Source organism: Herpailurus yagouaroundi, unplaced genomic scaffold (assembly GCF_014898765.1).
Source record: "Herpailurus yagouaroundi ecotype Mexico unplaced genomic scaffold, PumYag 181, whole genome shotgun sequence".
In the NCBI taxonomy this organism is placed as follows: Eukaryota; Metazoa; Chordata; class Mammalia; order Carnivora; family Felidae; genus Herpailurus; species Herpailurus yagouaroundi.
In genome coordinates, this window is record NW_024412412.1 from 6537199 (window position 1) to 6553985 (window position 16787).

General features: G+C 45.0%; 1 protein-coding gene across 1 annotated transcript; it reads left to right on the forward strand.

Annotated features, from left to right (window-relative positions):
- Positions 1–7035: 7035 nt before the first annotated feature.
- Positions 7036–14915, forward strand: LOC121039618 (beta-defensin 105). The gene is made up of 3 exons (XM_040489832.1): positions 7036–10534; positions 10895–10936; positions 13679–14915. Exons 1-3 carry the CDS (start codon positions 10465–10467, stop codon positions 13804–13806), a joined length of 240 nt encoding a protein of 79 aa, XP_040345766.1. The 5' UTR covers positions 7036–10464; the 3' UTR covers positions 13807–14915.
- Positions 14916–16787: the final 1872 nt, after the last annotated feature.

Below are 16787 nucleotides of genomic sequence, written 5' to 3' on the forward strand. Positions count from 1 at the left end.
AAAAAGATCTGAGACTTGACTCCCAAAGAAACCATGATCCATAGAAAGAAGCTGGACTTCACAAAGTTAAAAAAATTGCTGCTCAAAAGATCTATTAAGAGGTTAAAAATGCAATGTATATTGGGGGGAAATATTTGGAAATTGCATATCCAACACATGACCCATATCAAGAATATATCAAGGACTCTCAAAGCTCAACAGTGAAAACAAGAAAAAATCCAATTAGAAAATAAGTGTGAGCCATCCATTTCGCTGAAGGTACAAAGATGGCAAAAACAAAAAACGAAACAAAACGAAAAAACAAAACCACAGGATAAGGTGTTAAACATCATGAGATTTTAGAGAAAGTCAAACTAAAATGACATATAAGCTGTTGATGACAAAAACAAAAAAATCGTGGCAACTGTTTGCAGCAGATGCTAGCTAGGGTGTGGATAAGCTAGGTCACGCTTACATTCCTGGTGGGAGTGTAAAGACGGTACAGCTACTCTGGGAAACAGTTTGGCATTCTTTTGTAAAAACTAAACCTGCAACCATATGACTTGGCAAGTGCATGTTGGGACACTCCTCTCAGAGTAATGACAAGTTGTGTTTGCTCAAACATCTACAAATGTAAAAGTTTACAACACCTTTACTTGTCATAGTACCAAACTGGAAAGAACCCGGCTGTCCTCCAGCAGGTGAATGGTTCAATGAATCCTGGTACATCCACCCGGTGGACTACGATGCAGGGACAAAAAGGGAAGACCTACTGAGACACGCACCAAACATGGAGAGTCTCCAGACCACTACAGTGAGTGAAAAGTCCCCCAGAAGTTACCTACTGTAGGATTCCATTTATTTTATTTTTAAATTCATTTATCTTGAGGGACACAGAAAGCGCATGCCAGCAGGGGAGGGGAAGACAGAGAAGGAGAGAGAGAATCCCAAACAGGCTCCTCACTGTAAGTGCAGAGCCTGAAGCCGGGCTTGAACTCACAAACCGCGAGATCATGACCTGAGCCGAAACTAAGTTGGTCGCTGAACCGATTGAGCCACCCAAGTACTCCTGTAGGATTCCATTTATATGACGTTCCTGAAGAACAAGTTGTAGAAGTGGAGAGCAGATAAGTAGTACCCGGAATTAAGGTGGAGGCCGACGCAGGAGGGAAGAGGGTGTGGCCCTGAAAGGGCAACATGGCCGGCGTGGGTGGGGGCAGGGATCTCTGTGGTGATGGACTTGTTTTGTATCCGTGTCAGTATCTGGTGTTCGTATTGTATTGCCCTCTGGTTGTGCTATTAGGAAAACTGCATTAAACGGTAGAGATGTATCTGTATTATATTTTACAACTGTGCATGACTCTGTAATTATCTCAAAACAGAAAAATGTCATAAAGAAAGGTTGTTGCTTCAACAGGATTAAGTGCGTTGACCTTGGGGAATCAAGAGGGAAATAAGGCAAGATTTCTGACCCAACAGGGAACCAAGGCTGGATCTTAGGCCTGGGGAACATGACCAGGAATCCTTACTTGAACTGGGTAATATGAAAGCTTAGAGTCAGAAAGTGATTTGGCAAATAATAGAAAGTCATTCGGAGACCTGGATCCAGTAATTGTCTCCAATTAAAGCCATGGAGTCAAAATGATTAACTTATACATGTGTATGACACATGAGAATCCTTAATAAGTAAATTTATCTATCAACTTATCCTTAATATGTTCATTTCTCCACTTACCCATTTATCTATCGTCTGTCTCAACAGGTGGTTGGGGCTGACTGCCTGAGGGCAAGTGAGAGGTTTGTTGATGTATAGTCTTTAGCAGTCCCCTTTAAAAAGAAATATCAGATCATTTGGGGAAAGTTCCCTTACCAAAAAATTATAGAAAAAGAAGGCAAGTAGGCAGGGACCATCAGGGTTAACTACGCACATTTCCTTTCTAAGTGAAGCACTTGACAAATTGATAAAAGATAGTCATTTATTTTTTTTTTCTTCTTCAACGTTTTTTTTTTTTAATTTTTATTTTTTTAATTTTTGGGACAGAGAGAGACAGAGCATGAACGGGGGAGGGGCAGAGAGAGAGGGAGACACAGAATCGGAAGCAGGCTCCAGGCTCCGAGCCATCAGCGCAGAGCCCGACGCGGGGCTCGAACTCATGGACCGCGAGATCGTGACCTGAGCTGAAGTCGGATGCTTAACCGACTGCGCCACCCAGGCGCCCCGATAGTCATTTATTTTTATTGAGGTGCCTTCTCACTGAAGAGACCAGAGTAAAAAGAAGACAAGATGCGGTCATGTGTGTCACTCTGGAATGCCAGAGCCTTCAGATTCAATCATTTGTGTTCTTCCAACATGGCTGGAGGGTCAGGCAGCATTTCAGAGACTTCTGGCAGAGAGCAACGAGTTCTTCATTTTTCTGACAAGAATTCACGCACCTCCCTTGAAGCTTGGAGCATTTCTCGTCAAAAAACGCGTTCCTGGCTATGGAAGGCAAGGAGCCACTGGGATTAATTCTCCTCTCAGATCCATCCACTTACCAGGTACAGTCTTGTAACTAGTTAGGAAAGATTTCTTTACAAGCTGCCGTGGTCTCATCCCGCCAGTAGATGAGATGGTACGGAGATATTTTCTCTCCAATTTTTCTGTCTTTTTGTTTTAGGGGGTTAACGACCAGGAAGAATACGTTTGTCTTGACATTTGGGGTTAGGCTGTGGGGGCTTTGGGAAGCAGAAGCTATTGTTCTTTTATCAGAATCTGTTAGCGGTACGTAATGACCACCTTGCCCTTGGAAACCCCTCCAGGGCAGGTAACTCCCCAACTCGCTGTCCAAGTGTTACACCCTGAGAATTGAGCAGGTCTGAGGCTGGGGACATGGCCCACGGTTGGAGTAATAAACAGGGATAAATATATAGAAAGGGAAAAGTTTACTCTTGTGGGTGGAAGGGAAAAGATTGCCTAGAAAGGCTCATCAGATTTCTTTGCCACATTTCATAAAACGTGTTCAAGGGCCAGTAGGGGCATGTGTTGGGAGTGATTCCCCAGGACTCCTCTTGTCTATTCTGTGCAGAATATAGTGGATTTGGCCTTAGTACTTTATCAGTAGCCGTCCTAAGAGCAGCCCGCTTCAAGTTAAGGAGAGACAGACATCTTACTGGAATCAACATTTTCGATTACCTAATCCAGGTATATTTAAGGACAGGCATCAGATGTACACAAATTGAAATTAATGTCGACAAACAAAGGTGACTAATTCACATATATGTAAAACTAAAACCAGGCGGATTGGTATTAGCATGTGTACTAATCATTTCTAGCATCTGCATATAAGTTCATAAGTATCAATACTCCGGTGTTGCAAAGCTCAGTGAACTTTGGCCCCCACTGCAGGGGACAGTACTCTATCCCCCCTCCTAATATTGTAAGGTCATCCCAGGCTGGAGGCACTGGACCTCACTCTTCACAAGGGTCCTTGTATTATATCCAGTTAACAGTGATGGTCCAGAAAGAGAGAGCCTCTGCAAAGAGAGAGCATCTGTGTCTACAAGGATTCGGATGGATCATCACACACACCCATCTAGAGGTTAATGTAACTCTGTGTGTGTGTGTGTGTGTGTGTGTGTGTGCGTGCGTGCAAATGCATATTAATAGGTCAGTTCCATTTGCTTATATAATTTTATATTGCCTTATTTTATATTGTGTTAACTAAATTATATAATAAACCTGACTGATCTGAAAAGGGGGCCTTGGTCAGTTTCCAATGTGTACATCGAGGTCAGTGGAATGAACAGCTCACCGTAGGTCCTGGATCCCGGTGCACTTGGCACAGAATCGAACCACACAGGCTCACTGCAAAACAGACCAGCAACGCATACAGCTGGTGTGAGAATTCTGAGCCTCCTAAGGAGACATCTATAGCATCTGGCACAATTTGGACTCGTTGCAGGCTCTGAAAAGCCCTTTCTCTAGCTCTCTGGAAACTGGGATGAGTCTAGTCTTGGATTTTATTTTGAGGAAGATCTGACTGGAGCCACTAGAGGTTCCTGGGAGCCAGAGGATGTGGCAGGAGTCCTGCTGTGAACTCTCAGGTCCTGGCTTCATTCCCGCTTATCTGTATGACTTTGAGAAGCCGCCTAGCCCATCTGAGGCTCAGTTTCTGCATCTGAAAAATATCTATAAAGCAAACCTTCCAAGCCTGAAGTGTTGGTCTGAAATCACTAAATTCGAAGTAGGACAGAGTTCTCTTAAAGGTCCTGGCATTGGAGAACCGCATGCATTTTGTGGTGTGAAGTGTTCGTCACAAGTGCCCAGCTTCATGGTGTTGTGACGAAGGAGCAGCAGTTTGACACGCACGTTTGACCTGCGCCATGGCCGGCGTGAACGCGGTGTCCGAGCTCCGTCCCTTTCCTCGTCCCTTTTTGCCTTTTTCTGGCTCTCTTTCTTATCTGTCTCATCTCTATCACGACTATTTTTTACAAGATCCACAGATGCCAACCCTAGCTTTTACGTTTTTCCCCCAATTTTTTGTTTTTGTTAGTGAGCATGGAGCTGGGGACCAAAGGGCATCTTTCCTGGCATATCCTTATTTCCTCAACCCCGTGATTCCCCATCTTAGACAATCAGGGAAAATGCAATGGATTTATAGAAGAGACATTAGGGGGGTCACCTCCCATAGTAAATGCTCCCCTGCAGGGCCACCAGGCTGACCACACCAAGGTGCTCACTGAAGCAGACTCTTTCTCTGGGCCACCACCTCTAGAACCTTCCCTACAAAGACGTTCATTTTACCTGGGGCCAGAAGGAAGAGAACAGCAAAGAGAAAGAGGAATGTCCTCATGTCTCGAAGGGTCTTGAGAGATCAGCACAGCGTCCATGATAAAAGAGCAGGAAACACCCACATTTATACATTTCTCTAGACCAGAGAACATCTTGATCAGCGAGGCATGCCAGAAATGAGGACGTTTCCATGCTTTGCCAAGCCGAGCCCACATCTCAGTGGGTGTCACTCAGTCCGCAGCTCACTGCTTTTCTGATACTGGAAAGTTCCTAAGAAGGACAATGGGGAAGAAGGGAAGACAGAGTAGAGGGTGCCTTGGTGATCAGGGGCAGATATATGCACCAGTAGGAAGAAAGATCTGGAATCTGGCAGTTTGGATTTCTAATCCTGACTGTGCTCCTTAATAGCTTTGGTTCACTCGTATGTAAAATCAGAGTAATTACATAATATCATGATGGAGTCAGTGGAGTCTGAATTCCAGCTCCAATATTTGTGAGCTGTGTACATTTGGCAAGTGCCTTTACTGAAACATATGTTTTTTTGTTTATTTTTTATTTTTTTTTTAATTTTTTTTCAACATTTATTTATTTTTGGGACAGAGAGAGACAGAGCATGAACGGGGGAGGGGCAGAGAGAGAGGGAGACACAGCATCGGAAACAGGCTCCAGGCTCCGAGCCATCAGCCCAGAGCCCGACGCGGGGCTCGAACTCACGGACCGTGATATCGTGACATGGCTGAAGTCGGACGCTCAACCGACTGCGCCACCCAGGCGCCCCTATTGTTTATTTTTTAAAAAGTGCTGATACTTTAAATACTATATACATCATCTTATTTAATCTGCAAACAGCTCCCTGGATAGTTATGAGCATATGGGATATTTGATATTTGATTAAGACTATAGATACATCAAATATCCATACACTCTGACCACAGGCTGCCACTAATTTGATTATCTCTTTTTCCTAATCTGAAGTAAATCAGCTAAGTGGATGGAGAGAAAGGCCTGAATTACCCACTCTAATTCTTCCCTGTTGGGAAATACTTCTCTTTAATGTGACATTAGGGAGATGAGCCTCACTCATCATCATTCTCCCTATTATTATTGCTACTGAAAATTGAAATATCTTAAAATATTATTAGAATAATCACAAACTCCCGAAAAGCAACCAAATGCTTGCCGTGTAACTGAAAACACGGTTTGTGAATGTGACCTGGATAAGACCATCAATTTACTTCCTCCTGCCATAGTAATGTCAATAAATGATTGAACACACAAATAACTGTGATAAAAGGGACACATTTTTAACAGAAGAATTGCAGATGGTCCCAGTAGACACCTCCCTCCAGGAGGTGAGGCTTGAGTCCTCCAACTTGAATGAAGGCGATTAATTCCAAAGAATGTGGGGAGGCAAGAGCGTCCCTTTAGCGCGGACAAAGCTGGCATCTTAAATGAGTGGCCAGGTTTAACATCAGGGGTGGCCAGGCATGTCCCCAGCACATTCCCCTGACACGAGGGACAAGGTGAGGAGCTTCAACCCTGTGTTATTCTTCTCCCAGACCCCAAACCCCAGTCTGGTTGAGAAAACCTCAGACAAACTCAAAATCTGTAGGGTAGTCAGTAGGAATATGACATACCAATGATAATTTCTTGGTTTTGACAAACGCATCGTGGTCATACTATTAATAATTATTAGCATGAATGTTAACATCAGGGGCAGCTGGGGGAGGGGTATGTGAGAACTCTCCACTGTGCAGATTTTCTAAATTATTCTCAATTAAACAATTTGCGTAAAATAACTATGCGGGAATGTTCCATGTATCCTTAGCCTCAATCACCATGAGATTTTTGTGAGGTGTGTGTATGTATGTGTACGTGTGTGTGTGTGTGTGTGTGTGTGTGTGTGTGTGTTGATTATATATTCTTATATGAAAAATCCAGTGAAGAATGATAGGTTGAGGGTCACCTGGGTGGCTCGTCGGTTAAGTGTCAGACTTGGGGTCAGGTCATGGTCTCATAGTTTGTGGATTCGAGCCCCGCGTTGGGCTCTGTGCTGACAGCTCAGAGCCTGGAGTCTGCTTTGGATTCTGTGTCTCCCTCTCTCTCTACCCCTCCCTGCTCACACTCTGTCTCTCTCTTGCTCTGAAAAATAAATAAAACATTAAAAAAAAAGAATGATAGGCTGAATATACAAATTTTTTTCTATTCCCTTCCAATACTCACTTAAAAAAATTTAGGAGAGCCTGAGTGGCTCAGTTGGTTAAGTGTCAGACTCTTGATTTCTCCTCAGGTCATGATCTCATGGTTTGTGAGATCGAGCCCTGCATCAGGCTCTGGGCTGGCAGCACGGATCCTGCTTGGGATTCTTTGTCTTCCTCTCAGCATATGGTGTCTCAGTCTGTTTGAGCTGCTATAGCCAAACACCCCAGACTCAGTAGCTTATAAACAACATTTATCACAGTTCTGGAAGCTGCAATACAAGACCGGGCACCAGCATGGCCGGGTGCTGGTGAGGACCCTCTTCTGGGTTGCAGATGGCTAACTTCTCACTGTGTCCTCCTTTGAGGGATGGGGACAGGGAGCTCTCAGGGGCCCCTTTTATAAAGGTGTTAATCCCATTCATGAGGGCTCTGTTCTCATGACCTAATCACATCCCAAAGGCTCATCTCCAAACATCATCACCGTGAGGATTAGGTTTCAACATGAATGTTGAGGGGGACACAGACATTCAGAGCATGGCATATGTAATTTTGTGTGAGCACTCACAAATAGCCAACTAACTGTCCCAAGGGATGTGCAACGTTGTAAGAGCTAAGATGTGTCCTACTCACACCTCACTGTGAGGAGGGCAGATAACTTTGAGTGGGCGAATTCCAAGGATGGGGTGTGGTGAGTCCCAGGGTTTGAGGGCTGCTCAGGGAAGAGGTAGAACCATGAGAGGTGTTAATCAGGTGGTACGTGGATAGGGCTGCATGAGGGGATGGGCCTCCCAGAGAAGGTAGCATGAGGCGCGCACCCCAAAGGGCCATGGAACTCCCAGGGGAGAGGGGTGCCAGACAGGGGCTCATGAGTCTAGATGATACCTCTCACCAGTAAGGTGAGAAGTCTCAGGATCAAAGCCCTAGAAGGCTGTCAGCAATTTGGAGTCTTACAGCTCTGGGATTTGTCTTATCTATGTTAGCAGATGTTGGGGGCACTTTTGTGGGGGATGTGCAAAGCAGGTAGGCTCTAAATGGCTAAACAAATGATGATTTGTACCATATTCAAAGCAATTGGATATGGAAGGATTTGAGTTTGGAGCAGGAGGCTTTGAGCTACAGAAGTGAGCATGGTAGGGACCACTCTATAGGGGCATCTCTGGCCTCATGATGGAGCAAGGAGGCCATGCAATCCCCATGACAAGGACTAGCCCTTTAATTTGAAAGTTTCTAGAGTCATCTTGTTTTCCTAAGACTAGAAGTCCACTCCAGGTCAAGATCAGCTACATAACGTGCAAGGGCCCATGTTCAAGAAGTAGGAAAAAGGCGCCATTAAAGGTATCTAGTTCTCTCCATCTGTCATAGTAATGCTTCTTTGCTATTTAATGTCACAATCTCCCAGGCACAAAGATACTTGAAGGACACTTGCAGATGCTCACACTGCCTGGGGATCCCCACACTGCCACTGCGCATACGTGTGTGGTCCACCATCAGCCACTGCTGGACTGGCGTGTCTTGCTCCAGAGAGAGTCAAGCCAGGTGTTTCCCCCATGAGCCTGCCACTGCCATCCATGGTGGCTGGGCAACTCTCAAAGATATGTCAATATCTTCTGCAAGCAATCCGTATTGAATTGGGGGCTGGAGAGAGGTCTGCTCCTGCCAGGTTGCCCGCCTACACCACGGCACGGTCATGGCACGGGAGGGTTTGATGGCATGCTGGGCCCTAAGACACTGCCATCCCATCTCTAGATACATCTCCACTCAGTACGAGCTGGGGGTCGGTGGTGGCAGTGTTTCTGGGAGGGATAGGAAAGGAGGAGGTTGGGTGGGGCCCCCAGGGCCAGGGGCCAGGAACCCCCAAGAAGGTGAGAAGGGGAAGGAAGGCATATCATATGGGGACTGAGGCTCTAAGGTCCCAGACTTGCTCCTATTCCGACCAGATTTGATTTACAGAGCACATATTCAAAGATAAAATTATTAAGAATTGCAATACAGTGAGTGCTGAGCATTAAACCCCAAGGTAAGAACAGGGGTGTGCAGCTGCCCTCCTCATACTTGGCCTGGCTCCAGGTTATTAAAAATGCCTGGAAGCTGAAGGCTGAGGCTGTTAGGCTCAGCTCTCATCCCCTAGTACCTACGTATTGCCTTATGTTCATGAAGCTGCCTCGTTTGAAGGCCACAGAAACAAACGTGCAGATATCAGCATGGCTGCACTTTCCAGGCCAGAAAAAGTTCACTGTGAGTGACACGTGTACTTGAAAAAGAATTTACATAAAAGTTGGACGCAAAGCAGGATAGACAGACATGTGAATGTAAGGCTGGTAATAATAGCCAGACACACTGATAGCCACTTAATACTCATTTCAGTGAGTCCTTCTAAATATCCTATGAAGTATGTACCTTTATTCCGTCCCCATTGTAAGATGAAGAGACAAGTTCAACAAAGTAAGCCACCTGCCCGAGGTCATACATCTGCTAACCCGCTCTGTCTGACCGCAGCCTTCCTCATTCAGTTATCCTATTTTGCATTCCCAAGATGAAGAACAGAGCCTTGCAGAAGCATGGACAACAGGATGGGACTTATTTGGGGGTGCAGGGATATAAGTAGTAATTTTGATACCCGTGTTCTTGATGAATGAAAAGGATGTGGAAATTCTGCCTTTGGGCTGCTAGTTGACATTGTCACAGGCTCGGGGATTCAGAGCTAAGTTGGTAAAATGACTACCACCCCCCCCTTTTCTCCCAGACCACCATAAAATTGAGATTAACCACCCCCCTTTCTTGTGTGAAGGTAGTACAAATGAAAACCAGGGCAGTAACAGTGCACATGGCTTGGGCTTTTCTTACAGGGCACCAGGCTTCTTTCCAAGCACTTCCCTATGTTCCAAGCACATCCATATCCTCATCCCTACAGCTTGACAACAACCCTAAGAGACTGGCAGAGGAGCTGTGGGCTTCAAAGAACCAAGTGGATAGGCACAGCCATCCCCATCCGCCCAGCAAGCTTCAGCACAAAGCAAGCAGCAATTAGCATGAACACAAACAGTTCTTGGGTTGGTGCTCAGAAGTTAGGTGGGCAACCTGAGAAGATCCAGCCTCAAGGTGAAGATCCAGCCTCCAGGTGATGGAACGCAGCTCAGGAAAGGACCAGCTCTGGGCGTGTTGCGTCTGGCAATCACTATGGCTGCTCCTTAGTCAATGGAAGAGACAGTGGAGCTGGGAGAGAGAAGGGGGGCTAGCAGGCTCCTACATCCTGCATCAGTAGGATCAGTGCGTGGCTCCTGGTTTTCTAGCTCCTGGCCTCGTGTTCCTTCCACTGCCCCAGCCAGAATTCCCAGAATCCAGGTCCTCCCATCATGCCAGTCCTTGATCCTAGGAAACGGAGCATGTCAATGTGCTTTCTTTATTGATTCACTTCATTGACCAAGTGTATTCCCCATTACTTTCAAATATAAGTGAGCCTCCTGTCCTCTCGCACAGGTCCCAGACCTCTGCTCCGAAGAGTCTTCCCCAGAAATGACCCTGACCGGGAAGATGTCTTATGCTGTCTTCGCCTTTTTCTTCATTTTCGCCCAGTTTCCGTCAGGTAATTGCAAATGGATGGGATCGCGATGGGGGCAGCTCTTAAAGCCTGATGGTTCTTCTGTGGGCCACCGTAAAATCGAGATTAACAGTCAGCTCCCCACTGAGGTCCTCACGAGAATTTCTTGAATCTACAGTGGCATTTTCTCAGCAAACTACAATTCCCTCTCCCACCTACCCCCGACCTTTTTATTAAACTTCTTACTGGTTACCCAGAGTGCTAGCCTTCAGAAATAGAATAAAGATACAGCCTCTGTGATCTGCTGACCTTTGACAGCAGATGTGTGGAGCCAGGAATGTTGTTTTGTACAGTGTTATGTCCTGCACTGACTTTAAAATCCAAAATGTGCTATTTTGAATTTAGGGTGCCAGGCAGGACTCGAGTATTCCAAGCCACTTCCAGGAGGTAAGTTGAATCCCCTGTGTGTAATTTCTACTTTTAAGACCTCTGACCTGTCAGCTCCCTCTGACTTCTGGAGGCAAGGTGTGATAGAAATAATCAGAAGAATCGAGTTGCCTGAAACCCCAGATTTCTGCCTCTTGTAGCCAGCATCATATCTGGGTTTTTTATCTCGCAGGGAAATCTCTTAGTTACTGAATTGGAATTTTGGCTACAGAGATTTGCACCTGGTAATGACCTATTGTCATTAGCTTGTGGTGCTGATGAAAGCAAGGTTACAGGATCAGGCTTGTACCGGCCAAGAAGCACTGCTCTGAGAACATGCTCACCCACGTCTTACAGGCTCTGCCCCTAAACCCAGTAAGAGGTGTCCCAGCCTATGCTACTGGTCTCAGAAGGATCAAATAAAGGAGTGGTGAAATCTCACCGCCAATACAGAAGAGCTGTGCCCCTTGAAGCACCCCCTGATCTCTTTGCATACTTATCTTCTGCAGGAAGAATGCGTATTATAAACACAACCGAAAGAAATATCTCCAGAGAATTGCAAACAGAATTTAAAAGTGTTTAGACAGCATTTTGGAGTGAGAAACAATTGAGGTTCTACTCATCACTGAGCAGTTCCCGTGCACCAGGCGGTCTATTAACTTTATGTCAATTATGTCATTTAACCTTCAAAACGTCCCTAGGATGTGGGTGATATTGTAACTGCTGTCTTATACAAGACGATGAAGCTGGGACATGGATGAGACGTTAAATAATTGTCCCTGGGTGACAGAATGACAAGTGGTAAGCTAGGCTTCCAACTCAGGATGCCAGAGTCACAAAGTCTGAATTCTGTGATTCCCAACCAGGTAGGAAAGCATCCAGCAATAGCCTTGAGCAGAGGTGGCATACAAAATCCTCAACAGACGGCAAGGCACTGAATGGTCAGACCACACCCTGCCTGAAAAGAGCAGATGCTGTCATAAATAATCACTCCGCCCATTGCTCGTAAGCGCTGCATATAAACACAGCCAGAGCGGGTTAGCAGGAGAATGGGTGTTCTAATTTGGCAGCAAATGGGCATCTAGAGACTCTCCCTGGCATTCCGAAGCGTAGGTCAGATTAGAAACACAACATAAGTCCATATCCTACCTGGTTCCAGGGCTGAAAACGCTGATTCCTCCCTGCCTCGGTAATGCAAGGCTCAGGAGGTAAAACGGGCTGGGGCATCATCTGAGTGAAGACGGGTGGAACTCACATAAGCTGGGAAAACAAGGTGGATGGCTGCTCACCCAGAAGTTTCCAGGTAAGGAAGAAGATTGGAACTCAGAAGGAGAAAATGATAAAATCAGCAGCTAGACATGAACAAGGAGTTGAATTGTTGTGTGGCGAGGAAGCAGGGCACTGGTTTTTCAGTGTTCTCAGGAAGCCTTCAGTAGAATGTTAGCTTGTGTCTGCCCTTGCCCCCAATCAAAGCAGGTTGGAATAAAAGTCATCGGGGGCTTTGTTTCAGAGCCAGTAGGAATTCTTATCACAAGTTGTGATGAGTGCACTACGTCTGGCAGAAGAGACATGTGATGCGGACTTGGGCTTTACTAGAGAGAAGCCTGAGGAACAGATCTGACTCTAATGGTGGACTTCGTAGAACCAACTGGATAATCACATCCATCCCCATGCCCCCTGGCAAGCTTCAGCACAAAGCAAGCAGCAATTAGCATGAGCACAAACAGCTCTTGGGTTGGTGTTCAGAAGTTAGGTGGGCAACCTGAGGAGATCCAGCATCAAGGTGATATAACGCAGTCCAGGAATGGACCAACTCTGGGCATGTCACTGAGCCATGATGTGAGAGGGAAGGAGAGGGAGGAAATGTCTTCTTTGATGAGACAGGGAACATAAAATCCTAAGTAGCCACTGAGGATGGGGAAATAAGCTGTCAAGGAGCCCAGTGAGTGGTTGTCGTAGTGAGACCAACCTGTAAGGTTCCATGTAGCTCTGGGTTACTGACAAGAAGGTAGTTAACAGGAAAGAAAATAAGGGGTTGCAACATAAAGGTTGCCACTGGAGAACCAGACCAGCAAATAAAGGACTCTTGGCTGGTGAAGGCACTACCTCCCTGGTCCGTGAAAGTTATCCTGAAAAATTTTTTTTGTGATCATGTAAAACAGCTTTTGCTTAAAGTAACAACAGCAAAAAACAGCTAATTGACTAAATAGTGTTTGGCAAAATGTTCTCACATGAATTACTCCATTTGACCACTAAAAGAATTTACAGTGTAGACAAGTGTTTCTAGAATGTTCATTTGACAAATGAGAAAGTTGAGATCAGGCAGTTTGCAGAGGACACACACCATTTCCAGACCCCCCCCCCCCAAAAAAAAAACCGCACCGAACTTCACCTCTACCTTCAAGGATCTTTTCAAACCACAAGATAACCCTCTAATCTTTATCCTGTAACCTTTACAGAAGTATCAGGTATGTATTTTTATGCTTCTGTAATATACACGACACTTGGCCCCACTGTCTTTACTTGTGACACAGGCCAGGTTATAAACACATGAAGAACAAAGAATGTGCCAACCTCTTGCTTCAAAATTAAGTCTCCCCATCTCCATCCTGAGAAAAGCAGAGCTCTTTGAAAAATCAGGGCTGGCTCTTAAAAACACTCTTTATGACCATATAAACCCTCCCTTATTTGGGTGGCCTTTGATGTTCTCCCCACGTCCAGGGAGTCCCTGGACAGGTGTGTCAGCAGATCTTTCTGGCGTAGGTGACTTTGCTGCTTGTGAGCCATGCAGGCTCGGCCGGGGCAAGTGCAGGAAGATGTGTGCTGAGGATGAGAAGCCTGTTGGACACTGCAGGCTGAACTTTTTCTGTTGCCGACGGAAGGTCAGCTGAACCCGATGGGCCCTCCTCCAGTCTTGGAAGCGGGCCTGGACTTTCAAAGGAGGGCAAGAGAAATTGGGTGGCTTTACCCAAGTAACACCGTGAGCGAGTCTCAGAATCATTCCGGTTTCTTTCTCCCCTTGTTTTGTTTCTTTGCTTATTTTTTATTGATTTTAAAATCAAGATTCGAAGGTGCCTAAGAGCCTAATCAGATACTACCACTACAAACTTGTGGAGTACCTTGTCATTTGTGAGTATTTCCCCCATACTTTCCTCAGAGAACTCAATATAACCTTATGAAGTAGATTTTATTATCTCTATTTATATTTGAAGAAATTGAGACCCAGAGAAGCTGTCACTTCCTCAAGGTCATAGCCTGGGAGCCAGAAACGGACGTGTATACCCCCGTCATGTTCTGTGTATCTATCTATGTGTACCAATTTTAACAAAATAGAGAAACAGAAAGGGCATTGCATTTGTGTCAGTGGACTTATAATTGTATAGAATACAAGAAATTATCCACGTCATTTCTTGGTATATCAATACATTGTCATTCTTTACTTCTAGAACTTATGGTGTATTTTTTAGGCAACTCATACTTACTCAATTAATGTCTGTGGCACCAACTTCTCACTTCTTTTCTTGCCTATAAATGAAAATGCCGGAGATTGACTTACAATGCTCAGCCTAGACTAAGCATGGATGGTTGACTATATAACTTTTTGCCTCATGAAATAAAATTTGTAGCTTCATACAATAAAGGTCAAAATTATTCATCCTTATGAGCAGCTACTCAAATTTGATCACTCAGTTTTTACATGTGAGACGAACAGTATTTTGCTTCATGTTTGAGCTACCATCGTTTGATTGGTCATTTTGCACTCCAGTACATCTTTTGGTCTCTCCTTGGTGGGAGAATGGTGGATGGGAGGAAGGGGTTCTCTCCCCCACCTCTCCAGCAGTGGCTGCCTCTCCCAGGTGCCCACACTTCAAAGTGTCTACAGGCAAAGAGCTCCGACTGGAGTTGTGCACCATGGCAGGACAGAAAAGTCAGCACTGGAGTGGACTGCACTCACGAGATTAGGGAGGGCAAAGGGGCGTGGCTTCCACAGACCCAGGGAATGCTAGAGCAAGGGAACCGTAGTAAGTGGTTTAAGATAGAGACCTGGGAGGTTAGATTTAAGATAAGTTCATAAGATGGACCAGAAACAATATCAACCATTCAGGACACAGTAGAATGCCGTGGGCCACACGGGGGCCTTGAAAGAACACAGAAATATGCTTTCCAAAAGGAGATTTATCTTGGAACATTGCGGTATCCGTTTCTTTCACTGTACAACAAAGCACCACAAAAGTTAGCAGCTTAAATAGCACACGTTATCTCTCAGGCTTCCATGGGTCCAAAGTCTGGGCACGGGGTAGCTAGACTCCCTGCTCAGGGTTTCACAAGACTGACAGCATGGTGTTGGCCCAGATTTGGATCTAATCCAAGGCAAGAGATCTACTCGCACACTCCTGGGGCTGCTGGGAAAATTCTGTCACTTGGGGTCCTAGGCCTGGGGTGGGTGGCTGTTGTCTTGCAGGCTGTCAGCATCGGGCTGTCCTGAGTGAGCCGAGGCTGCCTTCTTTTTCCTGCCCAATGGCTCTTCCCATAGAACAGCAGTTTCTCCTTCAAGGCCAGTGAGAGGCTCTCATCCTTCAAAATTCCAATTTCTTTCTAATCAGAACAAAAGAAAGGGGGAGAAAACCAAGCTTCACAGAATAACGTTTTTGTTCACCATTGGAATCAAATTAGTATTGATCCAAACTAGATTGTTTAAAGTTTATTTATGTTTAAAAGAGAGAGAGAGTGAGCAGGGTAGGGGAAGAGAGGGAGACACAGAATCCAAGCAGGCTCCAGGCTCTGAGCAGAGAGCCCGACGTGGGACTCCAACCCATGAACCCAGAGATCATGACCTGAGCTGAAGTCAGACACTTAACCAACTGAACCACCCAGGCGGTGGGTGGTTGTAAACAAACTAGATTGTTTAAAATTAATTGCAACCCCCAAGTCATTTATAAGATTACTCAAACATGGATTGCAAGATAAATGACAGGGAATTCAAATGGTACCTCAGGAAATATCTGTTTAACACAAAAGTAGTCAGTAATGCAGGAACAGAAGGGGGAAAGAGGCATAACGTTTAGAAAACAAATAGCAAATGGCAGATGTAAATCTTACCTCATCAATTATGGCATTAAATGCAAATGGGCTAAACACTCCAGTTAGAACCTAGCAGAATGGAGTATGTAAAGAAGATGCAACTTTATGCTGTGTGCCAGAGACACAGTTTAGATTCAAGGAACTAAAGAGATCAAAACGGATGGAAAAAGATATAGCCAAAGGCAAGAGAACTTTGTACAATGGTAGATGAGTCAAAGCCTCATGAGTCAACATGACAATTATAAGTGTATATAAACCTCACAGGAGTCACAAAATACACGAACTGAGAACTGACACATCGCAGGGAGAAACCGATAATTCAACAAAAATATTGGAGGACTTTAATATTTAATAAGGAAATAGATCTGAAGACACTGTGAACCAGTTGGACATCTATGGCACACTCCACCCAACAACAGCAAAATACACATTCTTCTCAAGGTCCCATGAGACGTTCTGTAGACGTTCTCCCAAAATATCTGCAGAATAGGCCATATGGTAAGCCAAAAATCCAGCCTCAATGATTTCAAAGGATCGAAATCATACCAAGTATACTCTCTGACCAAAAAGGAATAACAAGAGAAAACTTGGGAAAGTCACAAAGATGTGGAAATGAACAACATGCTCCTAGATCAGCAATGGGTCAAAGAAGAAATCGAAAGAGAAATTAGAAAATATTAGGTGAATGAAAATTGAAAACAAAGCAAAACAAGACTTAGGGGATGCAGCTAAAGGAATGCTTAGAGGAAAATTTATAGTTGCAAATGTCTCCATTTAAAAAGAGGAAAGA

Bases quoted from the DNA above. Each gene is read 5' to 3' on its own strand.
- LOC121039618 (XM_040489832.1), top strand. From the start codon at position 10,465: ATGACCCTGACCGGGAAGATGTCTTATGCTGTCTTCGCCTTTTTCTTC. The intron at 10,535-10,894 runs GTAATTGCAAAT...TTTTGAATTTAG, and splicing joins TTTCGCCCAGTTTCCGTCAG to GGTGCCAGGCAGGACTCGAG. The intron at 10,937-13,678 runs GTAAGTTGAATC...TTTCTGGCGTAG, and splicing joins TTCCAAGCCACTTCCAGGAG to GTGACTTTGCTGCTTGTGAG.